This window comes from Cheilinus undulatus, linkage group 5 (genome assembly GCF_018320785.1).
Source record: "Cheilinus undulatus linkage group 5, ASM1832078v1, whole genome shotgun sequence".
NCBI lineage: Eukaryota > Metazoa > Chordata > Actinopteri > Labriformes > Labridae > Cheilinus > Cheilinus undulatus.
The window spans coordinates 32853647-32877964 of NC_054869.1; the positions used below are offsets into that span (position 1 = coordinate 32853647).

Genomic DNA, 24318 nt, shown 5'->3' on the forward strand with positions numbered 1-24318 from the left:
AACCCCCAACCTTTAAGAGATGGCCAACTCTACTGCTGACCCACAACCGCCTTCTTTAAAACCTGAGTGCATGATAAGACGGATCAGAGTTTTCTTGATACAGTGTTAAAGCTTGGTTGGCAGGTGGCTTAAATGTAGCATATCATGTGTTCCTTTTTGCAGCCTAACCGAGCCTTATTCAGTCCCCAGTCCACCCTCTGTATTGCATGAAGGTACTATTACGTCATGGATCATTACAGTGACTCCACAAATGGCTTAACCTCCATAAACACTAAATTCAGCGCTGCAAAGGGAGGAAGAGTAACGAGCTGAGGGAAGATAAATCAACTGCTCATACTTCATACAGCCACTGTGCCGTCAACACAAGAGAAGCATGTGTGAGAAAATATCTGCACTTCAGCTGTTTGCAAAAGAGAAAAATAGGTATAAAAATATGCAATTTGAATGAATAAGTCGTGTTTGTGACTGATGGAGGGTTCAGCCACAGTTGATGGGTGGAGTAGAAGAGGACAAGTCTCCATAAGGCTGATACACAGCACGGATGAGTCACGAGAGAGAAGAGAGAGAGGGCTGACATTAATTTAATTATCTACCCAGCCAGCAGGGAGGGGCTCCATTACGCAGGCCAAGACCCTCCATTAACTCAATGACACAGACGCAAGGGAACATAAGCATACTGAGCAGGCAGGACACACAGACATCATGTGGTTACACAGAGGCATCTAGAGACTCCCTCACTAACATAGGAGATTCCAGATGTATTTTTATTCTTTTGGTTCATTATGAGCAACAACTTCCAAAACATGGCATGTATTTGTTCCAAGACAGGAACTTGAAGCAACAAGGCCACACACAACAATATAGTGGGGAGTGTCTCAAAGAGAAGTGCTTTCAGCTGTAAGTTGTTGTGATTTTCTGTCTGCGAAAAATCAGACATGCATTGAGGCTGATATTCATTTGGAAAGTTTTTATTATGAACATAGTGTGCTTCAGATGATTTGCAGCATTTCTAAAGATACTTTTTCTTCACAACTGAACATGAGGAAAGTCCTTATCAGCCCTTACATATGCTCTTTAAACCAGTCTCTCTGCATTAACTCAATTAAAATAAGATTTCTTTTCAATCATGCCTCTCGTGAAAGTGAAACTTATTCTATTATTCTAAATGTGCACAGATCTATTGACCGTGTTTCCCTTCTCTAGAAACAAAGATAGTAGTACTTAATGCTGGAAAAAAATCTTTTCTGTTTAATGAAAATAAGTCGTGAGATAAGACATCCAACTAACAAACATTCAAACTGATGTTTGAATTTGGGATGTTCTCTTGAACACTGTCACATACAGCCACAGTGGCATTAGTCTTTTAGTGGTGAAATTTGTCACCCTTAACATGTCGCTGCTGACAGTGTCACCTTTATCATTGCAGCACCTCTAAACAGAGCCTCTACTTAAGATAAAAACATATATTTAACCCAGCCAGGATGGAGATTTAAGGACAAGAGCAATTAAGGGGGACGTTTTATAAAATAAAAACCCTTAAAAGCCTCTGACTCATCTACTTTTTATATGTTGCTACTCATCTGTGGGTGAAGCTGATGATGAAGGAAATCAATACAGGAAAAGAGCTTTTACTTTAGGCTGAGTAATTAAATTATACGCTCATTTATTCTCTAAGTTTCCGCACGGCTTGTTTTAAAACAGTACAATCTCTGTTATTTTAATGAACAATAGTATAGAGAGTCTATAAAAAGTATTTTCCCCTTGGATGTTTTACCCTTTTATTGATTTTATAAATCAATCATCGATCAGCAATATAATCTTTTTTTAACCAAAAAACTCTTAGATGTCAAAAGTCAAAACAGATTTATACAAAGTAATGTCGGTTAAATAAAATGTATAATGTGAAATAAGTGACTGCATAAATATTCACCCCCTTCAAGTCAGTATTTAGCAGCTGTTCCTCAAACAGACATCTACTTTGAAAAATCTTCTGAAAAGGCAGGGCTTATGTGACATACATCACAAACTTCATATAAAGGTAGAAGGTTACCACCTCTAGCAAACTTTACCATTCAGAGACCCACCTGAATGGTAAAGTAAAGGTGCTCTCATGCACCTGCACTGCCTCAGCTCAGAGAGCTCCAGCTTTAGTAACGCCGGTGCTGGAGCCAATGGCCCAAACAGGTAGTGCTCAGGACCACCACGCTCCACCATGACACCACAGCGTGCTTAAGGGGACTCTGGAGGGGAAAAATCCTCCACCTCTAAAGATCGCTCTGAGGCAGCAGTGCTGCAGGACTCTGTCACTTTCTGGCAAGAAGACGTCACTGTTACTCCCGCCTCATCTGGAAAACCCTGTCCTCTTCCCCCTCCCTCCTCTCAGTAACACACTGCCCATTTTTTGTGCATTTTTCAAATTTCTGATGTGGGCGGAGTTAGTGCTCAGCTGGGGATTTACTAACACTTTAACAAGTGACTGGACCCTCCAGACACAGTTGTCTTTATACTACTTACATGAGACACATCCACTGCACTCAGGTGATCCCCATTTGACTAATTATGAGACTACTAGCACCAAGTGACCTCTTTCCTGCATGTCTCTCCCCCACTCTCTCAACCCTTTTCCCAACTCTATCCATTATCTTCCTTTTTTAAATAAAGGTATATAAAGCCCCAAAATATTTAAGTTAAAAACAAAAGACACTGTGATTGGCACTATTTAGTGATGCAACCTTCACCTGCATGTTCTTCTGCCTCAGATGGCATGTCACTATCTACTGATCAGCTATTTTGGTCTGCATTGATTACACCTGAAATCAGCAAAATTGAATAAAGTGCAACAGTAAGCTGAATGACAGTCATGTGATCTCTCTCTCTCTCTCTCTCTCTCCTACACATACACACACACACACCCACACACACACACACACACACACACAGGCCAGTGAGCTGTAATTTGTCTAATCCTGGTCGAGTGGAGAGTAAATGTAAGCCTGCTGAGACATAACAGAAATCACATGGTGCTTCATTCCAGCCATCCTTATCCAGGATCAGTGGGTCAGTGTGTATCTCAGAAGAAACAATAAACCTCATTCATTTATTTTCCAGTCAAGTCAACGCTGCACGTGAAAGCTGACCAACAGGGACTCAGCAGTAGATACACAGCAAACATGATCAATCCTCATCACACATACACAGTCTGTGGAGTAGAAACAGTTTGTTTGCTCCCTATTTCAGTTCACAGTCTACTTCCAAAACACACATTTACAGATGACGCCCTAAACGGCTGCTGTGTCGCTGCCAGACGAGGGTTACATGAACAGACTGGTCATTAATCTTTATCTTCACAGGCTCGCTCTCGTCTACTGTTGTTCATTTTTCTCTCAGCATCACCTTCCTCCCTCTCTGCTCATAACTGAACTCTCCGCTACACCGTGTCGTAAAATCAATGCATCCTCATAGATCTTTGACATTAACTGTTACACAGAGAAGAAATGGAAATGACACTGGAGCGATATCGAGAGCCTACAAGTGAGGAAAAGCTGGGCATAGAAATCTACTTGGGCCAGCCAGAGCTCTTATTTTTGATTTAATACCTGGAAAAAAGTATGGTGAGATGGCAAAATGGCACCATTGATTACCTTCAATAGTAGCATTCCAACTACAATTTCATTTTGAATTTGGAGCTTATTCGTTCAGAAGCCAGAGTCTTGGTTTGGCAATAAATAAAATCGAGCTTACGTCTAAAACATTACAGCCTTAACAGAAAACTAATCATCAGCTGGGCCCCATCTAAAAACTGAATCTTGATACAGCACGAAGCAACAGCCAGTCCAGCCTGGACTTGTTCCTGTTTGGCCACAGGAGTACTGGTGAGGTCCAGTGTGGAAGGCTTGGCTCATGTCTACCTTCAATCTGTTAGTATTGAGTCTCTAATTAAGTTAGGTTACAAACTCTGAAAGCCACTGCTTTATGGACCTGGTCCAGGCTGAACATGAACACTAAAGTCACTAGGAGTTAACCTCGGGGGGATATAAATGTTAATGCACTTTATTTGGTCAGCAACCAAACAGCTGTTGCAATTTTCAGTCAAAAACAAAATGCTGAAACACGGACTTACACTGCAATCCTGAATAGTAATTTTATGATAACATTTTTCCCACATAGTTACTTCTGATACAAAGATTTAAGTGTTGTCTTGTGAAGCATTTTCATCATTGTCACAATATAAAAATGCATGATTGACTCATTGCAAGGGACACCTGAGAAGGGATACATTTTTTGGAAAACAAATGAAAACATATTTTGATCCACAAGCCATGCACTCCATCAGCATGCAATCTTTACCAATAACATGCAGAATGGATACGCTGGCCAAACTAATGAAGCTCCAGATAGCATATACTGTAAACTGCAGAGTAACTGGATGCAACAACTCAATAGTTAGTACGTTTACATGCAGATAGGTAGATATACACCAACTTCAAAAATCAGAGTCAAAACCAACATGTAAAATAACACCTTAGGTGATTTCCAATTCTGATACTGATGTTATTAATGACTTCTTTTGGTGTAAGACTCCCTAAATCCTGATATTTTCTCTCATGTTTGACCACAAAAGCCAATCAGAGTTTGTCCCAAAGGTCACTTCTTCTGCCTCATAAAAACCTCTTCTCCAAAGCAGTTAGGGATGCGAGTTGATAAGATTTTAATGATATTGATGCAGTTATCAATTTGGCTTATCGATTCCTTTATTGGTTCCTTCCTATTAATTTTTTTTTTCTATTTTTTTCTTTTTTTGGAAAAAGTAGACCATATAAGTTTTCACTGTTATCAACTCAAATTTTATTGAGTCTCTGAACACTGAACAAGATGTATGCCACCTTCAGTGAGAGGCAATGTGCCAAACATAGTGTTTTGTCTGATGACCTAATCATGATGCAATTTGTTGTTACTGTGTGCCACATATGGTATGGTACAGTACAGGATGGTATGGTACGGTACACATATTAGTGAATGTTGTACATAAAGAACAAATCCCTGCCACTTTTTTGCCATGTGTAGCGGCACAGATGAGTCCAGGTGATCAGACAGCCAGCTGATAGGGAGGAACAGTCTCCAAGATCCTGTCTCGCTTGCTTCAGTGACTCTAATGAGCCACAGTCACATCTGGTCCGCTAAGAAACTTCCTTCTCTGAGGGGGATTTGACAACCCAGCATGCTCTCTAATAGTAGCAGCATCATTTAGTTCAAAATAAGCAGATGCACAGTCCATCTCTTCAGCCTGAAAACTCTTCCAGCAGCTGTGGATTTTTAAAGCTGACAGTGAAACACATCCAAAGACTCCAACAATGTGTGTGTGTTCTTACATGTGTGTGCCAGCAGATTAATAAGAAGTTTTACAGCACTATTTATCTATTATTCATCCAGATTTTCCTTTTTTAGATGATTCTCTTTAACTTAAAATTCTCTGGAGTCTTAAGGAAAGATGTCATTAGGTATATCTCCAGTCCAAACCAAGAACACAGCCAGAGGACTGATTACTTCAAACATTTGTTGTCTTATTGATAGGGATGTAATATTCCTTTCTGCCTGATGCAAAACATGAAAAGAATTATTCATCTGATGCCTGGCCTTTTAAGCTTCCTCTGTCCTGAACAACACCCCTGATGCTGCACTGATGCTTAATTACAGAAAGGATGCTGATTAATTTTACATGGGAACTGGTTTCACCACTTTAAACCCTGCAGCAAGCATACTGTACAATGATTTACATGCAGAGGACAATTACATAAGGGCTGTTTGACAGTGTGTACGGTTGTAGACAAAGCTTCAAGGCTCATTACAGTTATCCAATGAGATGGAGGTTCCTGTGTTTGTCAACTCGGATGATCACTGGTCAGAAAATGATTACAGCTAAATTTGCTGTACTATCAAAAATGAAGATTGCAGAGGTGAATGCTAAATCACATCACACGTATTTGGTAGATTCACAGAGGCTCTGTACATACATTTAGTACTAGTATTAAAAACAGCATTCACATACAAGGCTTTCAAATTAAGATTGATTGCAATTTTCTTTGTACCAGTTTAGGTTTATGGAGAAATTTTAGAATCTTTCATCTCACTGTTCTGGCTTTACGGTCCACATCTTCTCTGCACTGCTTCAGCTTCAGTGCTCACTTCTGCAGTGTTTCCAGATGTAAAAGCAGCTGTTTTCACTAACAAGCACTGAATATACGACAAGACAAAAAAAAAAAAAACAGACTCCTGGAAAATTTTCCGTCTGATACTGGGGAGAGCTTATGTGAGAGCACAGCAGGAAATATTCAGGAAAATTCACTATGAGGAAATGGGAAGAGTTGCTGATGCTGCCATTGCACAACTAGTGCAATCTCAATGCACGTAAAGAAACAACTTTATAATGTTTTCTGTTAGCCAGTGTCTTATTCTCCATTCTCTGACTGATACAGTCAATGTGTCACAACTACGCACAGCTTCAAAATAAATGCAAAAAATTTTATAGCCCTGGCATCATGGTCATTACTTTGATTTAGCGTTTTAACCTTAGTTCTAAATGTAGTTCCTTGTGTTTCCTCTTATTTTGTCATTTTGCCTTCCCTGTGTTCCTTCACTCTATCATGTTATTACATACATTGTTTTGTCATCTTTGCCTCTTTTATAACTATTCTCTTGCTAAATTCCCCATGTTCCTTGTTTTATTTTGTAGTGTTTGATTTATAGTTTACTGTGTAATCAGTGCTGTTTGAATGCTCTCATCTGTTTCACTGTGTCTTATCCGTCACACCTGTGTTTGATTACCCCTTGTGTAATTAGCTCCTGTGTTCTCTACTTTCTTTGGTGGTCTCTTCTGTGTCTTTTCTGTTGTGTTTCCTGTATTCCTTGTGTCTCCTTTGGTTCCCCTGTGTTTATTCACCTTTTGATTGGATTATTTTAGTTTAGACTTTTTCCTGAACATTTATGTTTGGATCATCTAAAGTAAGTTTTTGCTTTTGCCCAGTGTCTCCCACAGATTGACATTATACTTGGATGGCAGAGAAGGCCATCCTGTCCTGTCTGCATGTTTAATTTTTTTTTCCGAAAGAATTCATCAACAGTATGTTATATAAAGATGCTCAAAGTGCTGGATGAGATTGGAAGCAAGAAAGTGCAGATATTACTGAAAACCATGGCATATGAAGCTTGATTATTCATCATGAACCAGCGCCTTACTTAGCTGATTTATGGGAGGGATGTAATTGTTGCTTTCTCTCTTGTATATGGAACAGATGACTATATTCAAATTTTAAAAAAAAGGGAAAAAAGTCAACAAGTCCAGGAGATTTCAGAGGAAGCCGGTCTTAAATTTTTTAGGAGTGCATGTGTGAAAATTGCTTAAGACTACACAATCCACTGAGGCTGATTGTAAAAAGGCTGTCAAGACCTTTAAAAGATTGTCATTTGGCAACCATCTTTCAATTCAGAGACGTCAGAATGTGTTTTAATCCACCAAGATAATTACTTTAAGATTAATTAACCTGCTGTAATAACAACTCTGCAAATAAATTTCTTCTCAGTCAGGGCAGGAATTTACCCCGCAGCGCCAAGATCAGAAAGTGACATCTGGCATGCCATTTGGGGATCAGTGGTAGGTGCTGGGAACTTTAGTGGCATGTTGGATAAGTTTAGCAACATGTCCCATGAATTCAGTGGTATATGCTGTGGACAATGGCATGTTAGTAGGGGGCAATGACATTGTCACACAAGTGCCATCCTCACCCTGTGTTTTATTAGGGCCTGAGCACATGAGGACCTTATTGAAACTGTAGGTTTTCTTATTATCATCTTTCTCTCAAAACAACTGCCATTTTGGGCCTTCATATGCCCCAAAATTCTTGGCTTGTAAGGTCCTGGTGAAAAATTATGCATTTGGTGGTTTTGTGTATATGCATCAAATTTGCCCCACAGCGGCAGAAAAAAAAACTTTTTTGGGGCCTCCACAAACTTTTACCGACATGCATGAAAATTGGTAGGCATATGTATAAAGGCAAACAAAAAGTAATCTAGTCTCTGTTAAATTAATGTACAGGAAGTGAGCTAATAGATGGTAATAGAGGGCCTTTTTGGCCAAAAAATTCTTACATGTGAAGGATCTTTCCTGGGTGATTCAATCTGACTGTCTCCTGAATGATTTTTCTTCATACAAGATGAGTCAGACATCTTAAGTTGTGCTCTGCAGGCATTTTTACTGTAGGGTGTAATGGTTATTAACCACCAAAGTTGGAAAAAAACTTTTTACCTCCACTAAGGAGGTTATGTGATCGGGTGGGTTTGTTCGTTTGTTTGTTAGCAACATAACTCAGAAAGTCATGGACGGATTTCAGGAAATGTCAGAAATGGCATAAGGAAGGACTGATTAGATTTTAGGACTGATCCGGATCACCGTGTGGATACAGGAATTTTTTAAAGGATTCTTTACTATCAGGAGATAGGGCTAATGGCGGAGGTCTGCGCTGTTACCATTTTACACCAGGAGATGGCAGACATGAGTAACTTCAATCCCAGCAGCATTTTTTGGTGTTTCTATTCAAAGTTTTGGAATTTATAGAGTTTGAAAGACGCACGCCTGGTTGAGGAGACGAGTCGGAGCGTAACAGAGCGTACTTTTTGGGGGGATTCTGAGTTCTCCCTCCCACATGTTTGGTCAGATCTTCCACAAAGTTGTTGTGAAACAATCCTAACATCTTGGGAATTGTTCCAATCCAGAGCTCATACGCCTGACTCTTACCTTGTCAAGATGGCGTTGCAAAGAACGCCATGAAACAGGAAGTCATTTTTCATGGACTAAACAGGGTTGTACAGATGGCATATTTCACAAAAAAGGTGCTTCTGGGTAACTCTTACAAACAAAATGCTTTTGTTGAGTGGGTGTGGCCTTACAGCCCAGTATTTAACAGCCATGAACACATTAAAAAAACAAACACAAGAAAAGAAAATTCTGATTAGCTCATATTTGCTTTAAGTAGACAGTCATAAAGGCCAGTTATAACAAACTACTGCACTATATTTTGTCCTTGTGTCTATCATGGCTGTGTTACATTGGGCTGGCGAGCTGTTACAGTGGGGGCTGCTGGGATTGCACTGTGATTTATCATCTCCCCTCCCAGTACTTGGGGTGTGCGAGTAGCAGAATAGCAAAGGGGAGGTGACAGTGAGTGCGTCACTTGTGACGTGAGGAAACTGGGAGTAAGCGCTCAGTTTGACGAGCCCTCTGAGCCTGAGAGGAGACAAGCACTCAGAAAAGCTAACCGACTGCCCTCAGGCTTCAGAGGGAGAGAGAGGAGAAAAAGAGTCGGACCAGTGACATAAAAACAAGCCTGTCTAAGTGAACAATCCAATCTATTACAAAAAAGAGAACTTACTCTCTAAGGCCATCTCTTTACTACACAGACTGGTCAGAAAAATGAAATAAAAATGAATGAGCTACAGGCTGCAAATCATGACCAGAGAGCCATTTAGGCCACTCTCTCTCCCTCAGGCTTCACACACATAAAATACTCCCTCCTTCTGTGTCTGTGTTTCAACTCAGCCATCACCCGTGGCTGTTGAGGGAAGACTTTTAATCTAACCAATGGAAGCAGAAAGAGTGCACAGGCCTCTCAAATGCTTCAGAGACCCCTCCTCCAAAACAACCAGTGTCTATGTGGACCATCTAATCCATTAAGCCCTGACCCTCTACTTCTTGCTTTGTCTACTTGGAGCCTTCAGGCATGTACGTGTGGCACATTTTCTCCTGCAACACCAGAAAAATCTTGACTGGTATTTGCATGTCAAGCCTAAAAGAAGAGGTTGTGTCCAAAGCGATGTAATATCAAAAACAGAGGGAAACACTTAAGAACAAAAATCCCTGGTGTAAATGGTCTAGGTCCATGCACTCGTCTGCAAATCAAGTTTTCCTACTCCCTTCCATTAGCACCAGTGTTTGGAGGGATACCAGGAGTGCTACTGCTCTCTCTCTTTACCAGATTTATAATATCAGCTGTCATTATTGATAGATGATTTCTGGGATCAAATTCAAAGTGACACTTTATCTGTCGCTGAGTCATCTGAATGATCCTTTTTCATCAGGGTACACACACTTTGATTTCCAAAACCTTTCAAAGACAGTGATCAATCAATGCTTCCTTTACAGATAAGCCGGGAGGAGTCAGAGGTTGAGACACAGAAAATGCAATCATGCTGCTGTTGCAAAACTGGACAGACAGGACTGAGACGAGCTGAGGAGGAAGAGAGAGCAACGCTGGGCCATATCCAGTCAATCAGGCTGCACGGGATGAGGAGGGGGAGGGAGAAGGTCTCGCCAAAGAGCCACATCTCCATTTTTCAGAGGCTGACAGGGTGACATGAGTCAGGAGGGGAGATTTGTTTTTACTCCTTTTCTCACTCCTCAAAATCAGACATTTGACTCAGAAGGTGTTTTGAAATATCTTTTTAAATCTTTTTAATGCACTGTTTTCTCACGAAGAGTCATCACAATACAAGAATTTTAATCATAGATATGATACGAGTTAAAATCAAGTGTATTAATGTCTGCTTAAATACCGAGGAGGATGTACTGGTAGCCAATATTGGATAAATCGTTGCTTTTAGTTCCCAAAAAAAAAAAGGCAGTAATGTCCACTGTGGACATTTTACAAATACATGGCAACATGCTTTCTCTCTTTCCTTATACTGCCTTTTAGTAAAATTATGACTGAAATTTTCTAGCTTTTTTAAAGCTTCAATACTTTTAAATACTATGGATCATTAGCATAACAGAGTTTGCATTATCTTTAAACATTTGCTTTTGTGAAGCATCAAAATATAAACCATCTAGTCTGAGTAAGTAAAATCCCTGTAAAGTGAAATCCAAACTTAGCATTTTAAGACACAAGATATGTTGAACTAAGGTTGCTATAAACATGTCAAAGCACTGAGATCTGGGCAAATATAGGAGCCCATGACATTACCAGTCTTGATGGGAATTATCTTGCCCACTTAACCCTACAATGATGTAAAACCACCAAGCAGTTCATATCAGTACAGTCTGTTGTTAGCCGATGTCATTGCCTTTATTGAAAATTAACAGCCAGCTACTTGCTGTGTTTTTGTTCATTGTGACATAAATTTCAAAAGCTATCATTCACGTTGGCCTACGGGTCATTAAAAGTATCATAACCGAGAGATTTGTGCCAGAAAACAGTAAATTCAATCCCCAACTTCTGTCTCTCTGCTCGGGCACAGATCCAGGCAGCTGTGCTCTGATCAGAAGTGTCTTTTAAAATTTGAGAGAATCCTCATCTTCATGAGTGGGCGTGGCTTCAGCTCATTCAAGAGCTCAGGAGAAATATGGTCCTCTCAAATTTTAAAAATGCTACAATCTTAATGGATGAAATATAGACTGTAAAAAGAATTGGACAAAGCCTGTGTGACATCAGCTGATTGATTACAATAGGCGGACTCAAAACTTTCTAATGGCCTAAATCCAAAATTCAGTCACATGTAGATCTCAGTGTTTTCACATGTGTACAACAACCATATTTCAACATATCTAGCATGTTAAGACACAAATGTGGGTTTCACTACAGGGTCTTTAAATGTATACAGCTTCATATTAGCTCTTAAGTAACACCATCAAAAGTTAATAGTGCAGGCAGCACAACCAAAAAACAGAACCAAGTCATTCATAAATTAGATTAACTGTCAGCAGTTTTACTCCTGTTTAAGTCAGTTAATGTAACATAATTGATATCATTTTATGTTGTATATCAGTTGCTCTATAATGGTGTCATGTTCATCTAAATCTGAGCTAAAAGACAAGGTCTGAATGTATATAAACAGGGATGCACAATATTATCGGCATGACATCAGTATTGGCAGATATGAACATTTCTGCCAATATTCTCAGCTGATATTTTGACTATAAACTCTGCCTGTATAATCTGTAAAAAGTGGAATATTCGCTGTGCAAACAATTAAGTAAATGGAGTTTCAGGCTACACCTGAAACCCATAACTTCTTTGTTCATCATCATACCTTATATGTTAAAGAGTATTTTAAAAATGTGTTAATTTGTTTATACTCACATTTAAATATCTGTATCGATATTGGTATCAGCTAAAATTATTTTGTAAAAATTGGCATATTAGATATCAGCATAAATCCAATATCTTGTATCCCTAATATAAACCTGCCTTTGTTTTTACATTGAATTCAGCACAAGTAATGTAGGTATTTGTTGTAAAGGATTTAATTTTCTTGCTGTTTCTTTTATTTCATGGCTCTAGGGGCTTTTGAGTAATATATCAAAGTATAGTACAGGCTATTTTTTGGTGTTCCTGTTAAACTTAAACAAGCGCAATTCAATTTTAAATCACAAAGTGGTTTCAGTGTATGATGTCAAGAGAGAAGAAGTATGAAGTTCTTAGGGAATACAATGAATTACAATTGATAAAAAAGTTATGTCAGTCCTTTACAACATCATGTTAGTGGAGGTAAGAACAATTTGATGCTTTTCTTGATGTTAAACTGAACGTTTTGAAAATGTTGGATAGGTAACACAAGCTCTTTAAAATCCCCCTTCTGGATTTAGAAGCTTATAATGGGCATTTTTATTCTTTTTTACACTGTAGTTCGAATAATTAAATAAAAAAATCTCAGAAAGTCATTAGAATAATTGAAAGCCTCGCACAGCCTCTTTAAATTCTCAATCAAAAGGAATTCATCAAATCAATGAAATATTCAGACTGTAAGTGTTGCCAGAGAACAAGGCAGAAATCAACAGAGAGCTGCCAAACAGCAGCATGAAGCCTTAACACAGCCGCCGATCACTCAGAGAGGCTATTCTTCATCATCAGAAGCTGCTGCACCCTCATCATCATCACAAGAGGGGGTCCAGAGGGTTTAGGGGGCAGAACAGCAGGAGAAGAGGACTGAGTGTTTCGAACCCCAGCAGGGATAAATGACTGAAACAAGCAGGACAGAGATCTGCTGAAGTGTTGGTCATTTATTCTGTTAAAACGTTGATGACTTGATCCAAATTTTATATATTTGTAAAGCTACCAAATGCTGCTGGAAGCAGGTTTTAAGCATTTTAAAATCATTCATTGTATATTTTTGGATGGTGGTGGTTAGAGAGGTCAACTGAATCTAATGGAAATATTTTTTAATGATTAAAAAAAGAGAGTACAATTGAAGATTAAATCACTGTAATGACATGGTGGATTTTAATTTGGGTATTTCTGCAGCAACATAAGTACATGAACTGCAAACCGACTGACAAGAATTTTGAAGGACACCAAGTCACATCACAAGGAATTTTCAGACCCTACCACTCCATTTTGATTCTGATGACACTAGTGCAAAAATTAATTCAAATATTTCAAATATTTTCATTTAAAGACAAATTAATGAAGAACAGTGGAGTGTGTTTACGTTGAATATTCTCCATCCTCTTATGCTTCCTGAGACGATGCATTAAGCAGCTGCCTGTCTCTTTCACTGCTGCACACATCACTTTAGCCCTAACAGCATTATGTAAAGTGAACTAGAGGTGATCTTTAGATTAAAGGTTTAAGTCACATCAGTGCAGTAGGTAAGGTCTGACAGGGGCAGGACAGCATTGTCCACAAGGAACATCTTTTTTTTTTTTTCTGTGAACAATACACTCTCAATACTATTCTTCTCTTAGCTGTGGGAGGTCATGGGGTCAGTGTGGTTTGAGGAGGACATCTGTAGCATAACTGTATTGATATAAATCACTTAACCAGCTTAGCCTCAGTGTTTAAAGGTACTGCAGTTGCACCATAGCTATTCTAAGCCCTTTCTAGGTGCTGTGGCACCACTATATTTCATCTCTGCACCCCTAAAATAATTAAAACTAGACAGAGCCCATTAGATTTTTTTTCTTTCAAATTCGACTGAAATGTTGCAAATATCCTAATTTTATATTTTGGCAAGCAAACACTATATTTTTACTCTCCATGCCACTATGCAAAGGAAAATTCCTGCCTTCCTTCCTTCCTTAGTAAATGGCTGAAAAACAGTGCAAAAGATTTTTGGTGAATTGGGAAGTTGAAACGTTTTTTCTTAATGTACACGTTATTCAAGTGTTGGAAAATGACTCCTAATTTACTTAAATAGTAGTGATGGTGCACACAGTTAAAATAGCTATGGTGACATGTACTGCATTCATAACTTTGTTGATTTAACAGGAACGTGCCACTCAAATACGACTCAGCAGTGATGAGTAGACTTTATACCATGGTAGCAGAAAATATATCTTGCTTCCATGAAATGAATGGTTTAGCATTAGGATTGAAAACTTGCAAGAAACTTTCTTAACAAGTCACAACCGATGAAGGAGCTGAGCTCCCCGAAATATCAGATCCTAAAACCGTCAGAGCTTCACTTTTCCTGTGCAGCTCCGCTGACTTTCATCCTCTGAAACATTTAAGGGAGACGTGTCACTCATGAGAAACGTCGTTATGGAGTAAAACTACTTTAAAGTGCAAAAGTGGTATTACTTTGGTATGAAGACGTGCTGATAGGTTAACTTAAGTTATGCTATATTACTTTTGACAAAGCTGCCATTTTTCCTTTATTGTGTCGTAAAAAGCGGCATCTTCTGAACTGTTGATTTCCATCAGCGTTAATATTCGCTGTTAGAAACATTGGCTACTGTTTCTAAAAACTACAGCCATACTAAATAATAGTATTCAACTTAACTTCAGTAGGAATTAAATGATCCCAACTCTTAAGAAGCGCTGAACTTACCTGCCAGGATCGCCTTCCCCGGGTGAGTTAGTTTGGCTTTCCCCGCCGGCGCTGCTGCAGCCAGACACCTCGGTCTGAAAAAAGGGTTGATAAATGTGCCTTTATCCTGCATAACTACCAGAAAAAAACACGATTCTTCCACAAAGAAAGATTCCTTTAATGTTGTTTATCTCCTGTAGTCAGCTTTCTATGTTAGTCGAGCAGACCGGAGCGCGCGGCGCAACACATGGACAGCTGTATCTGGTGCGCTTTCCAGGGTTCAGGTGAGCTCAGACTCGTCCACGACTCCGGCGGGTGTTGACAGTGGGCGGATACTGGGACTGACAAGGAAGTTAGGATGTGCTATAACGAATATGTGTTATTTGTAACCATGGTAACGCGGTTTCACGGCTGTAGTATACCTACGTACGAAAGTAAAGCAAACCCGGAAGCAGCAAATAAAAAGAGGCGGATAAAGATATCTCTATCCTGCTACCGCGTGGAACTTGGAAATTTCTCCGTGAAGCGAGTCAACTTTCAAAACCACCGAGGCTGTTTTCTCAGTGGTTGACTCTCAAAGGGAGCTCTTTATGATCGCAGGGTGAGAGGAGACTGGCCACTCCTGTTTGAGAGCAGAAACAGGGCGGGGCGCAGTCTCTGTTTTTCCATCTCAATGTGGCTCCGATAGAAGAATTAAAACCAAATTCCCCTGTTATTAAATGTTTAACAATCAAAACCATACATGTTTTCCCAGCAACTGGAAGCAAATGCTCCCTAACAGCCCAGCCACACCCTCTCCAAACAAAGGCTGCAGACTGAAACCATCAATCAGAGCTTGGCAGCTTGGTTACTAAAATGTCAGTGTAGGTCCAGCACGGGATGGAATTATGGAGGCAACACAAACATCCTGTCATAAACAATGTTCACAGTTTAAAAACATGCCAGATCATAGTTAGAGCAGAACAGAACTTCATATGGAAGAGAAAATGGTTAAAATTGTAAAAACAAAATCAAGGACATGGAAGGAGTTGGATGGAAACATCTAACACCCTTCTTCATACCACCTAAAATAAAGTGCAAACAAACTGGTCCACAACAATCATGTCCTGGTGGTGATGAGGGAAGACAGAAGCAAACCATGTGCTCTACACAATGCTTTTAAATAAATAAATACATTTTTTTTTAAAAAGGATATATAACATCTAAAAAATGCAAAGTTATACCTTGGAGCAAGGCTGCCCATAAGGGGGGGGAAAGGGGAGAGCTTTCTGGGGCCCAGCCAAATTGGGGGCCCTTTGAGGTCAGGAAGATCTTAGTCCATTGTAAAGTTAAGCTGTGATAACCATATTTTATTTTAACGTGGGTTAAAGGGTCAAAAGTGGCAAAAAAGGTGTTGAATTTTGATTCAGAAGTGGCAAAGATGAGTAAACAGAGCCAAAACATCAGGAAAAATGCGAAAAATTAATGAATAGTGGCACCAAGGCTAGAAATCAATGCTGCTAATCCAACACACATGGAAGGGCCCATTCTCTGAGTTTATCAGGGGCCCAGTGAAATCTGTGGGCAGGCCTGCCTTGGAGACAGAAATAACCAGGGTTTTTTTGTTTAATAAGAGAAAAGGCTGTTATAAAAAGGACTGGTATTTGTGTGAGACACTGCTCATGGTTTGTATAAAATTGGTTACAATGAGATAGTATAAATCTGAGCCCCAAACCTCAACAAATGCATGGAAAAACGTAACAGAAGTATACATAACCAAAAAGATGACTAGAGAGTAGCCTCTGCAAGGAAGTGGTAGAAATGGGCCCATTTTGTTACAGAGGTCAAGATGCTATCTTCTCGTGACTGAACATTAATAGCCTCCTTCACTTTTTTGAACTATAACTACCTCAACTCAAGTTGCCACAAAATTGACAATAAATTTGTGAAAGTCTGCTCATCATAATGGCCAACAATGGTTAGAAATTATTACATATTTCTACTACAGCAAAAATAAAGACAATACAGAGATGTGTTTTTAGTAGCTAATGGATGCAACAACCAAAATTAGATGATATTGAAGCATATTTCAATAGTATGGGAATAGAAATACTCTTTAAACGTTATTCTATTGGATGTGAACACTTGGGGTTTCAATTCTAATATAATACCAGAAAAAATGAAATTATATTAATACCTTTTAAATACCTCAGAAACAAAAATGCAAGCCACAGGCACCCAGTATTGGGTGATTTTTTTTTTAATTGCCAAGTGTGAACAAAATCTCTGCACATCCAAATGTGTTGGGGCTACTCACTACCAGAAATTACAAGCAAACTCTATTGGCTTGCTCACAAAATGTTTTCTGTTTCTTTGTCACAAAGAAAACATTGTCTTTCTTTGGGGTTTTTTCATAAAGTTCCATTACTTTTTGATAATGTATGTGGTAATATTTAAAACATGCTATTGAAAAGTGACACAATTTTGTGTATGAATTGCCTCTGCACTAACATTCCTCTTTAGATGCTGGATCTGGTAATAGACTCATGTTATGATGGTTGTTTTAGTTCTTGTTTATGCCTTTGTCTGCTCTTTGTTTTTCTTACCCATCTAACTGGTTGTCAAAAAAGTCACAGGTTTACATACATAATCATTTTCTTGTATGCACAAACAAAAAATAATCAGAATAAAAGTTTAAAAGAACAGTCAATAATGACTAATTTATAGGATGGAGTAATAAATATTTCTCTTGGTTTAATAATTAAAAAAATGCACAACCAACACTGTGTGTAAACTTTATTCCTCTTTCTGTATGCATGACTTGTGCAGATAAAGGGAGTGCTTCGTGTGCAGCTCAGCTTTTTGCTTTCTGCTTCCCAAGTTGGGACTTCGTATCATACACAGACTGTATGTCGGACAGCACAAGAAGTAAACAATCGACTAAACCGTCAGCACTTCCAGCAGCCTCGCCTCCAGACTTGGCCATTTATTCACTTGCTGTTTTTGCATTTTGTCCTTTTTCTTACAAAAATTATTATGCTTTTTGAGACTACAACAACACACTATAGACAATACATACGGTATTTTATAATATTTGACTTCTTTGATTAGTTAGGTATTTCAATATATTTTAAATTATACAGTTTTCAGTACAATAATGACTTTTTTGAACCACCAGGATGTGAGCTAATGTTCCCCTGCTTTTTTATCCCCTCCAGTCTGTTGGGAGTTTTTTCTGTTAGTCGGATGAGAACGCTTCATCAAACATCACTTCATTTTTGACACAACATTAGTAATACTTGATATACTTGAGTGTAACATGAAAATTGTGCTCCTGGTTGCAGCTTTATAGTTTGGCAGCACATGCACAGACTACAGCATATAACTTTTTTTGTTATTTCACCTCCTTTCTGTCTGTCTTTTTGTCACAATCATCCTGAAGTCCCGTATCAGAGTCCAAGTTTAGCGGCTGCAATGGAGTGGACATTTCATTGAGTGTCTATTTGTTTGGTGACGAATCCCTCAAAGGCTTCAGAGGCTACACAAACACACACACATACACTCAATCACACATACACAGACAGTACCGTAACCTCATAAGACAAGTGTTCTTAGTCCGTTTACAGCAAACACTTTGCACCTGTCATGAAAGGACAAACAGAACTATTGCACTGTAGCTGTCTCTCTAATCTGAGTGTGAGACAGGTGTGAAAGTAACATGAATTAATGAGCCCGTTTTTTTTGCCTCCTCATCAAAGTGTGTAAGGCTGTAGCAGTGCTTCAGGAAGGAGGGGGAGTCACACATAAGCCCCTCCACTCCTCAGTATCATAGTCTCTTCGTCATCAGTGCTGAATCTCTAAGGAAAAAAGAAAATGTAAATAAAAAAGCTGCTCTATTGTTGTTAAAGTCTACATGGAACAGCTAGGACAGGACAGAGTGGTTTGGTGTCGGTTTGTTAATTCCTCTAGGAGCTGAGAGGGGACTTCATGCTGTGTAGTGAAGCGGTTATATCGTCCGGGAGGAAAAGAGAGGAGAGCAGGGAGGGTCCAACAGCACAGATGCCGTCCTGAAGAGTAAGTGTGTTTGAAGAAGCAGAGCTGGAGTCTTTCTATTGCAGTTTCAGTGGAGTTTTGTGGGAGCGAAGGCTCAGTCGCCATCAGTCGGTGAACTGAGCCCCAGAGCAGCAGTGTGGTTCAGGCTGGATGTGTGAGTGAGTAGAAGAACAGGAGAGAGGGATGGGGGAGGTGGAATGGGGTCTCTACATGTTGAAGCCATACGCGGCAGGCTGAGGGAAGCCTGCAGCAGCAACAGGCTGAGTCGGGTACCCTACGGGGGCAGCGGCAGGCTGAGTGGGGTAACCTGCAGCTGCTGCAGCGGGGTATCCATAACCTGGGTACGGCGGCTGTGGGGCCACAGGAGCTGCAGAGGCTGTCAACATCAGCTGCTGGCCTGATAAAGACACAAAATAAACAAACACAAGGTTACACAAAATGTCTTCTTTTTACTTCATGCTCTTTTTTAAATACAGCTACCAATATTCCTAACTGGAGAACGTCCCACCATACAGTTTGGAAGCTTTCAACAGGTCGTCCAGTGGAAGAGGTTGAGATACAGGAGAAAGCTAACATGCTCCTATTTCTTCACCTTGAGGAACTTCGTGACCAGCTGACCCCTCTGGATGTCCCCCAACTACCCCAACCCATAGGTTTGTTGACCACCAAGGTCAACCCTCCTCACCACCTATCCTTGTGCCCTGCCTAAACCTAACCTTTCCCCCTTTTCCCTCCAGTTCTCTCTCTACTACCTTACCTTGTCCCTCACCCATGCCTAACCTCCCTTCCTCCTCCTCTTGCTTCCCCCTCATCCACTCCAGCAACACAACTTGCCCGCTAAGACCTCAACATGAGGGGGCGGACAACAGCAGTAGGGTGGTTTAGTGAGGTAACTCAGCAGCTTAAACACAAGCCCCGATGTCAAGTAAAGGCCGAGATCCATCCACCCCTCCTAAGTGTACTTGATCCTTTGTGTAGGACATTTCAGTTCAGTTGTGTGTTTTTTACTCATGAATATTTTAATTAGTTTTATAACTGTGTTTTTTTGAACAATCATCCTGCATTCTTATTGAAGAATGTTTTTAGGCCTTTTAAGCCTTGATTATAGAGCACAGTGACTCAGAAACAGAGGAGAAAGAGAAAGAGAAAATAAGGATCAACATGGGAAAGATGCTACAAGCCAGTCCAGAACCCAAGCTACTCATCCAGGGAATGAAAACCTCCATACATGAGGAGCAACCCACTCATTAGGCCATCACCACCCCTTCCAGCTGACTTTCAACGCATATCACTTGATAATTACTTTATTTCAGAGGAAAAAATAAAGGCTGTTTATGCAGCATGCTTTTAATATCCTTGTCTGATACCTTCACTGCAGCTGTGGTTTCAGACATTAAAAAGCACTGCATAAAAGTCAGCAGTCTTTATACTGATGGTCTCATTTGCTCTTATTAATCAAGAAGAGGTATCAATATTAATTTCAATGTGTTCAGTAACCAGCTAAAAACTCCTAATGGGAATTTCAAATATATTTCATATTATTAAGATAATAATGTCATTAACAGAAATAATAAAATGTATGGGTTTTTTTTTTCCTTAGCCACAGGTGCTTTGGATTTTTGATGATTTTGTGCCAAAAACTGCAACCATAAAAAGATTAGTTAGAAAAATAATAACACTTTCTTATTCAGAGAATTAAGAAAAACACCAAGGCATTCTCTTTAGATTACTAAAATTCCTTCATTTTTATGGCATGGTCACATAGATATGAAAAACACACTTTGACACAGTGCTCAAGAATAGTCTTGGTCTTGAAGTCAGGTTTTGAATGTCTTGGTCTTGTCTCAGAATCAACATCATTTCTAGCGTCTTGTCTCTGTCTCGGACTGGCCAGACTCAGGATTTTCCATCAAGACTGGTTATGGTCTTTAGCAACCACACCTCTGTTTGTTAACTCATGGTGGTGAGCTCGAATTTTCTGAGTATTTTGTTACTGAATTTTGTTCAGGCTGGACATTGTCAGTTTAACTTTTTCTGATTAATTCATGTTGTAATTTGAGTTAAAACAGCTGCCCTTAGGTCAATAATTGTTATGCTCCTGAGTGCTATTTTACTGTTTTACCTTGTGATGAGTTATTTTTTTGTTGTTGTTTTGTTTTTTTGTTTAATAGATTTTTATGTTCTTGGTCTTGTCCCGACTCTGTCTCAACCCCCAAAAGTTTTGGTCTTGTCTTTGTCTCAGTGCATTCTGGTCTTGGCAATGTCTTGGTCTCGGATAGCATGGTCTTGACTACAGCAATATTTGACACTGTCAGCATCAAACCTTTATCAGGAAGTCAAATAAAAACAGTCTAGGAAACAGCAGGTCCTTTTCAGGAGGCACCCCAGAATAGATATTTGCCACTTTGTACTGATCTGCAAAGGGTGTCATCATCCATAACTTCCAAAAGATGGTGCTATACGGGACAACAGAGAAACAAACACTCAGCTAAAAAACATATATACATAATCATGACAAAAATAAACAAAAAAACGAAGTGTTTTCAAGATCTATATGAAAGAGCTTTGAAAATAAAAAAATTGTTACTGAGAGTGCGGTGGAGTTTTTTCTCGTTCAATGCTTTGACTATTTTAATCCCATGACAAAGAGAACCGAAATCTTTTTTGAGTCTCCTTTCCACTGTTTTTTTTTTTTTTTTGTTACATTTTCTTAATTGTACATCACAAACATTTCTGGCAACCAAGCAGGAAGGCTGTCTTACTTCCTAATGTGAAGTGTTTAAAAAATATATATATATCTTTTTTTTTTTTTTCATTTTATTTACTTTATCAGTCCAATGGGTAATTTTCATTTTTGACATGCTACCCACTTGGAGCATGTTAAAAATGTAGCAAACAGGACCTACAGACATGAATTAGTGGAGTGACGTCAGTGAGGGGGCTGCACAGGGGTCTAATGTTCTGCTCAAAAGCATCTCAGTGGTACGCTCCAGCAACCAGTTATCTCTCTCTTGCTTCAGTTCCCAAACCCAAGTCCCTAATGATTGAGCAAGTGCTGCCACCAATTAATTACACATTAGTTATTCAAAACAAAATAAAAATTATAACACTATTAGGCATAAAGTAGTAAAGTACGCAGCAAATGATTTCTAATTTAGTTTTACTGGGGTACAAAAAACAGCAGAAGTAGGAATAATTTACTAACAGACAGCTGGACACAGACTGATAAACACTGCGGCTCTCATGCTGCTGGTTTCACAGAAGGTGGTAATTTTCTACCATTTAGGAGCCACAGTCATCTGTCCCCCTGGGTGACACTCTGTCTGCAAACCTACCGAACACCATCGGCTGGGGCTCCGTCACCTCCTCTTCAGTTTTCCTTTGGCTCTCTGCGTCCTCCAGTTTGTCCACCTGAGGGTCACAAAGAAAAGAGAGCAATCAGACATCGATCAATAAAAGAAAGTTTACATACATTGTAGGTAAACCTAGCGATATCATGCACTTTCAAAATCTGTAATGATCTCAATAATATTCAACAAATGCTGTAAATTAAAAATGCTGTTTTAAGTAAGAGACACCTACAATGTAGTAATCACAGTGATGTGCAATTTTTTTCATTTCAGTGACATTTTATTATTAATATACTTTAACAGAGGATAATGTTTTAGTTTTAACACTACAGTAAATATTTCATTTTGTATTAACCACAGTTAAATATAACTATTAAACATAGTTGTGCCGGGACTACACACAGGACTTCACAGTGCAGCTAAGGTTACCTCAGAGAAGATGCCATGCAGGTTTGGTGAATTTCTAAGACAGCTTCCAGAACAAATGTTAAGTCAACAATTAAAGGGTCAGTTCTTACAAATCACCCCAAAAAAGCTCCACTACTGGTGGTATGGTATCTAGCCATGCAGATGTGACAACTGAGACTCCTCTGCCTCCATCCGTACTTCATACAGCTACAAGCGTATAAAATGTTCTTTCCCTGCATCTCAGCTCTCTTCAAACTAGCAAAAAAAGTTCCTGACCTGCCATGTTAAGGATCATCCCAATGCTCTGAGGAGCTTTATGCAAGGACACAGAGAAGCAGCTTTCACTGACAGACACGCTCCCTTATTGGACATCACCCACTGATTGGACTCTGCAGTGGGTCAGAATTTAATGAAACTTCACATCACCAGAGTTTAATAATGGAGAAAAGACATACCTTAAATGGACACAAAGGAAAAAACCCAAGTGAGGGCTGCATGGATGCAGTTAAAGGGAAATGTGATGCATTTAAATGAATGTTAACTTGCAAACTTAACATTCCCTAACACCACATACCTCGATCATTGCTGTTTCTAAGGTTTAGAAGAAAGAGTCTTCCCAAAAATCTTGATTTCAATATCTTGGGATAAAAAAGTAAGTTTCATTTGCAAAGGCACTTATTTGAGATTCAAAGACTGAATTTTTGAAGAACCTGTTATCCTTGGGACAAAAACTCAGCAAACACCAACACTGAATCATGGGAAGTTACCACTGAGGATTTTTCTGTGTGTTTTGTTCAAACTGACCCTTTAAAGTAGAAAAAATAAGGTTACAGAAATATTACTTGTTATATTAAGTAAAGGAGAAGCTCTACATGCCTGTATGCTAGTGATATATCTCCAGCCATTCACAGTTAAAAATTTCATATTAATACAAGACAACCACAGCGTCCACATGCATACCATTCATGGCTACAAGTACACCATACTCACACATTTTGATTTTTTGTCTGCTGAACCAAAATCAAGCTATGTAATAGAAGCTAACAGGTTATGCTCATCCTCATCAGCCATTTAGAATTTGTGGAGACCTGTTAGTCAGTAAGAGTGAAGAAATAATCAGGCTTTGTTCTTAAAGGACAGCTGATTATAAAAGGTTTCTGATGGAGGTGGAGATGATTTTAAATCATTTCCTCTGATCACTTAAACTGAGAAAAAGACAGACCTTTTATGTTGAATCATCCTTTCTACAAACTCAGAAAAGTGTCTAAAACATTAACGCCTGTTTAAAGAAATTTTTATACTGCAGAAGAGAGAAAGTCAGAGATAGGTTGCTATTGAAATGAATATTTGAATATTTGAAATAACTGTGGATAGAGTGTTTCTGGTCAATGCCCAATCTTTTTTGTTTAACCACTTGCAGTAAATAGAAGTCTGCTTCTCTCCTCCCGAATAGCTGCACTGACCGGCTGCTACCAGTTTGACCAGTGATATATGGAAGAGAACATTTGGTATCTTAAAGATCTACTTCCTGATTGGCTGAAATAAACACACTGTCCTCAGAGGTAGTACTGTATACAAGGGGCTGCATACCTTTATAGTCATGAAGTTCTTCAGAAAAATGTGATGAAAAATAATGCAACAATTTGACGTCACTACCCAGAGTGCATTGCATAACATGGCAACCTACATGTGACTATTCTTTTTAAAAAATTTCTCAAAGTGTAGAAGTTTTGTG

At 39.2% G+C, this 24318-nt stretch overlaps 2 protein-coding genes across 6 annotated transcripts in view; both read right to left on the reverse strand.

Moving 5' to 3' along the window:
* Positions 1 to 15349, reverse strand: part of si:dkey-178e17.1 (tricarboxylate transport protein B, mitochondrial) — a 32402-nt gene extending 17053 nt beyond the window's left edge. The window contains exon 1 of the mRNA XM_041786774.1: positions 14815 to 15349. Coding sequence (XP_041642708.1) covers positions 14815 to 14926 — 112 coding nt within the window. The 5' untranslated portion in view covers positions 14927 to 15349. The remainder of the gene's footprint in view (positions 1 to 14814) is intronic.
* A 2374-nt stretch (positions 15350 to 17723) lies between these two features.
* cltcl1 (clathrin, heavy chain-like 1) overlaps positions 17724 to 24318 on the reverse strand; it is a 53597-nt gene continuing 47002 nt past the window's right edge. For all 5 annotated transcript variants that reach the window (XM_041787000.1, XM_041786999.1, XM_041787001.1 and 2 more), the window contains 2 exons: positions 22161 to 22236; positions 17724 to 19222 (listed from right to left, as the gene is read on the reverse strand). In XM_041787000.1, coding sequence (XP_041642934.1) covers positions 19032 to 19222; positions 22161 to 22236 — 267 coding nt within the window. In that variant the 3' untranslated portion in view covers positions 17724 to 19031. The remainder of the gene's footprint in view (positions 19223 to 22160; positions 22237 to 24318) is intronic.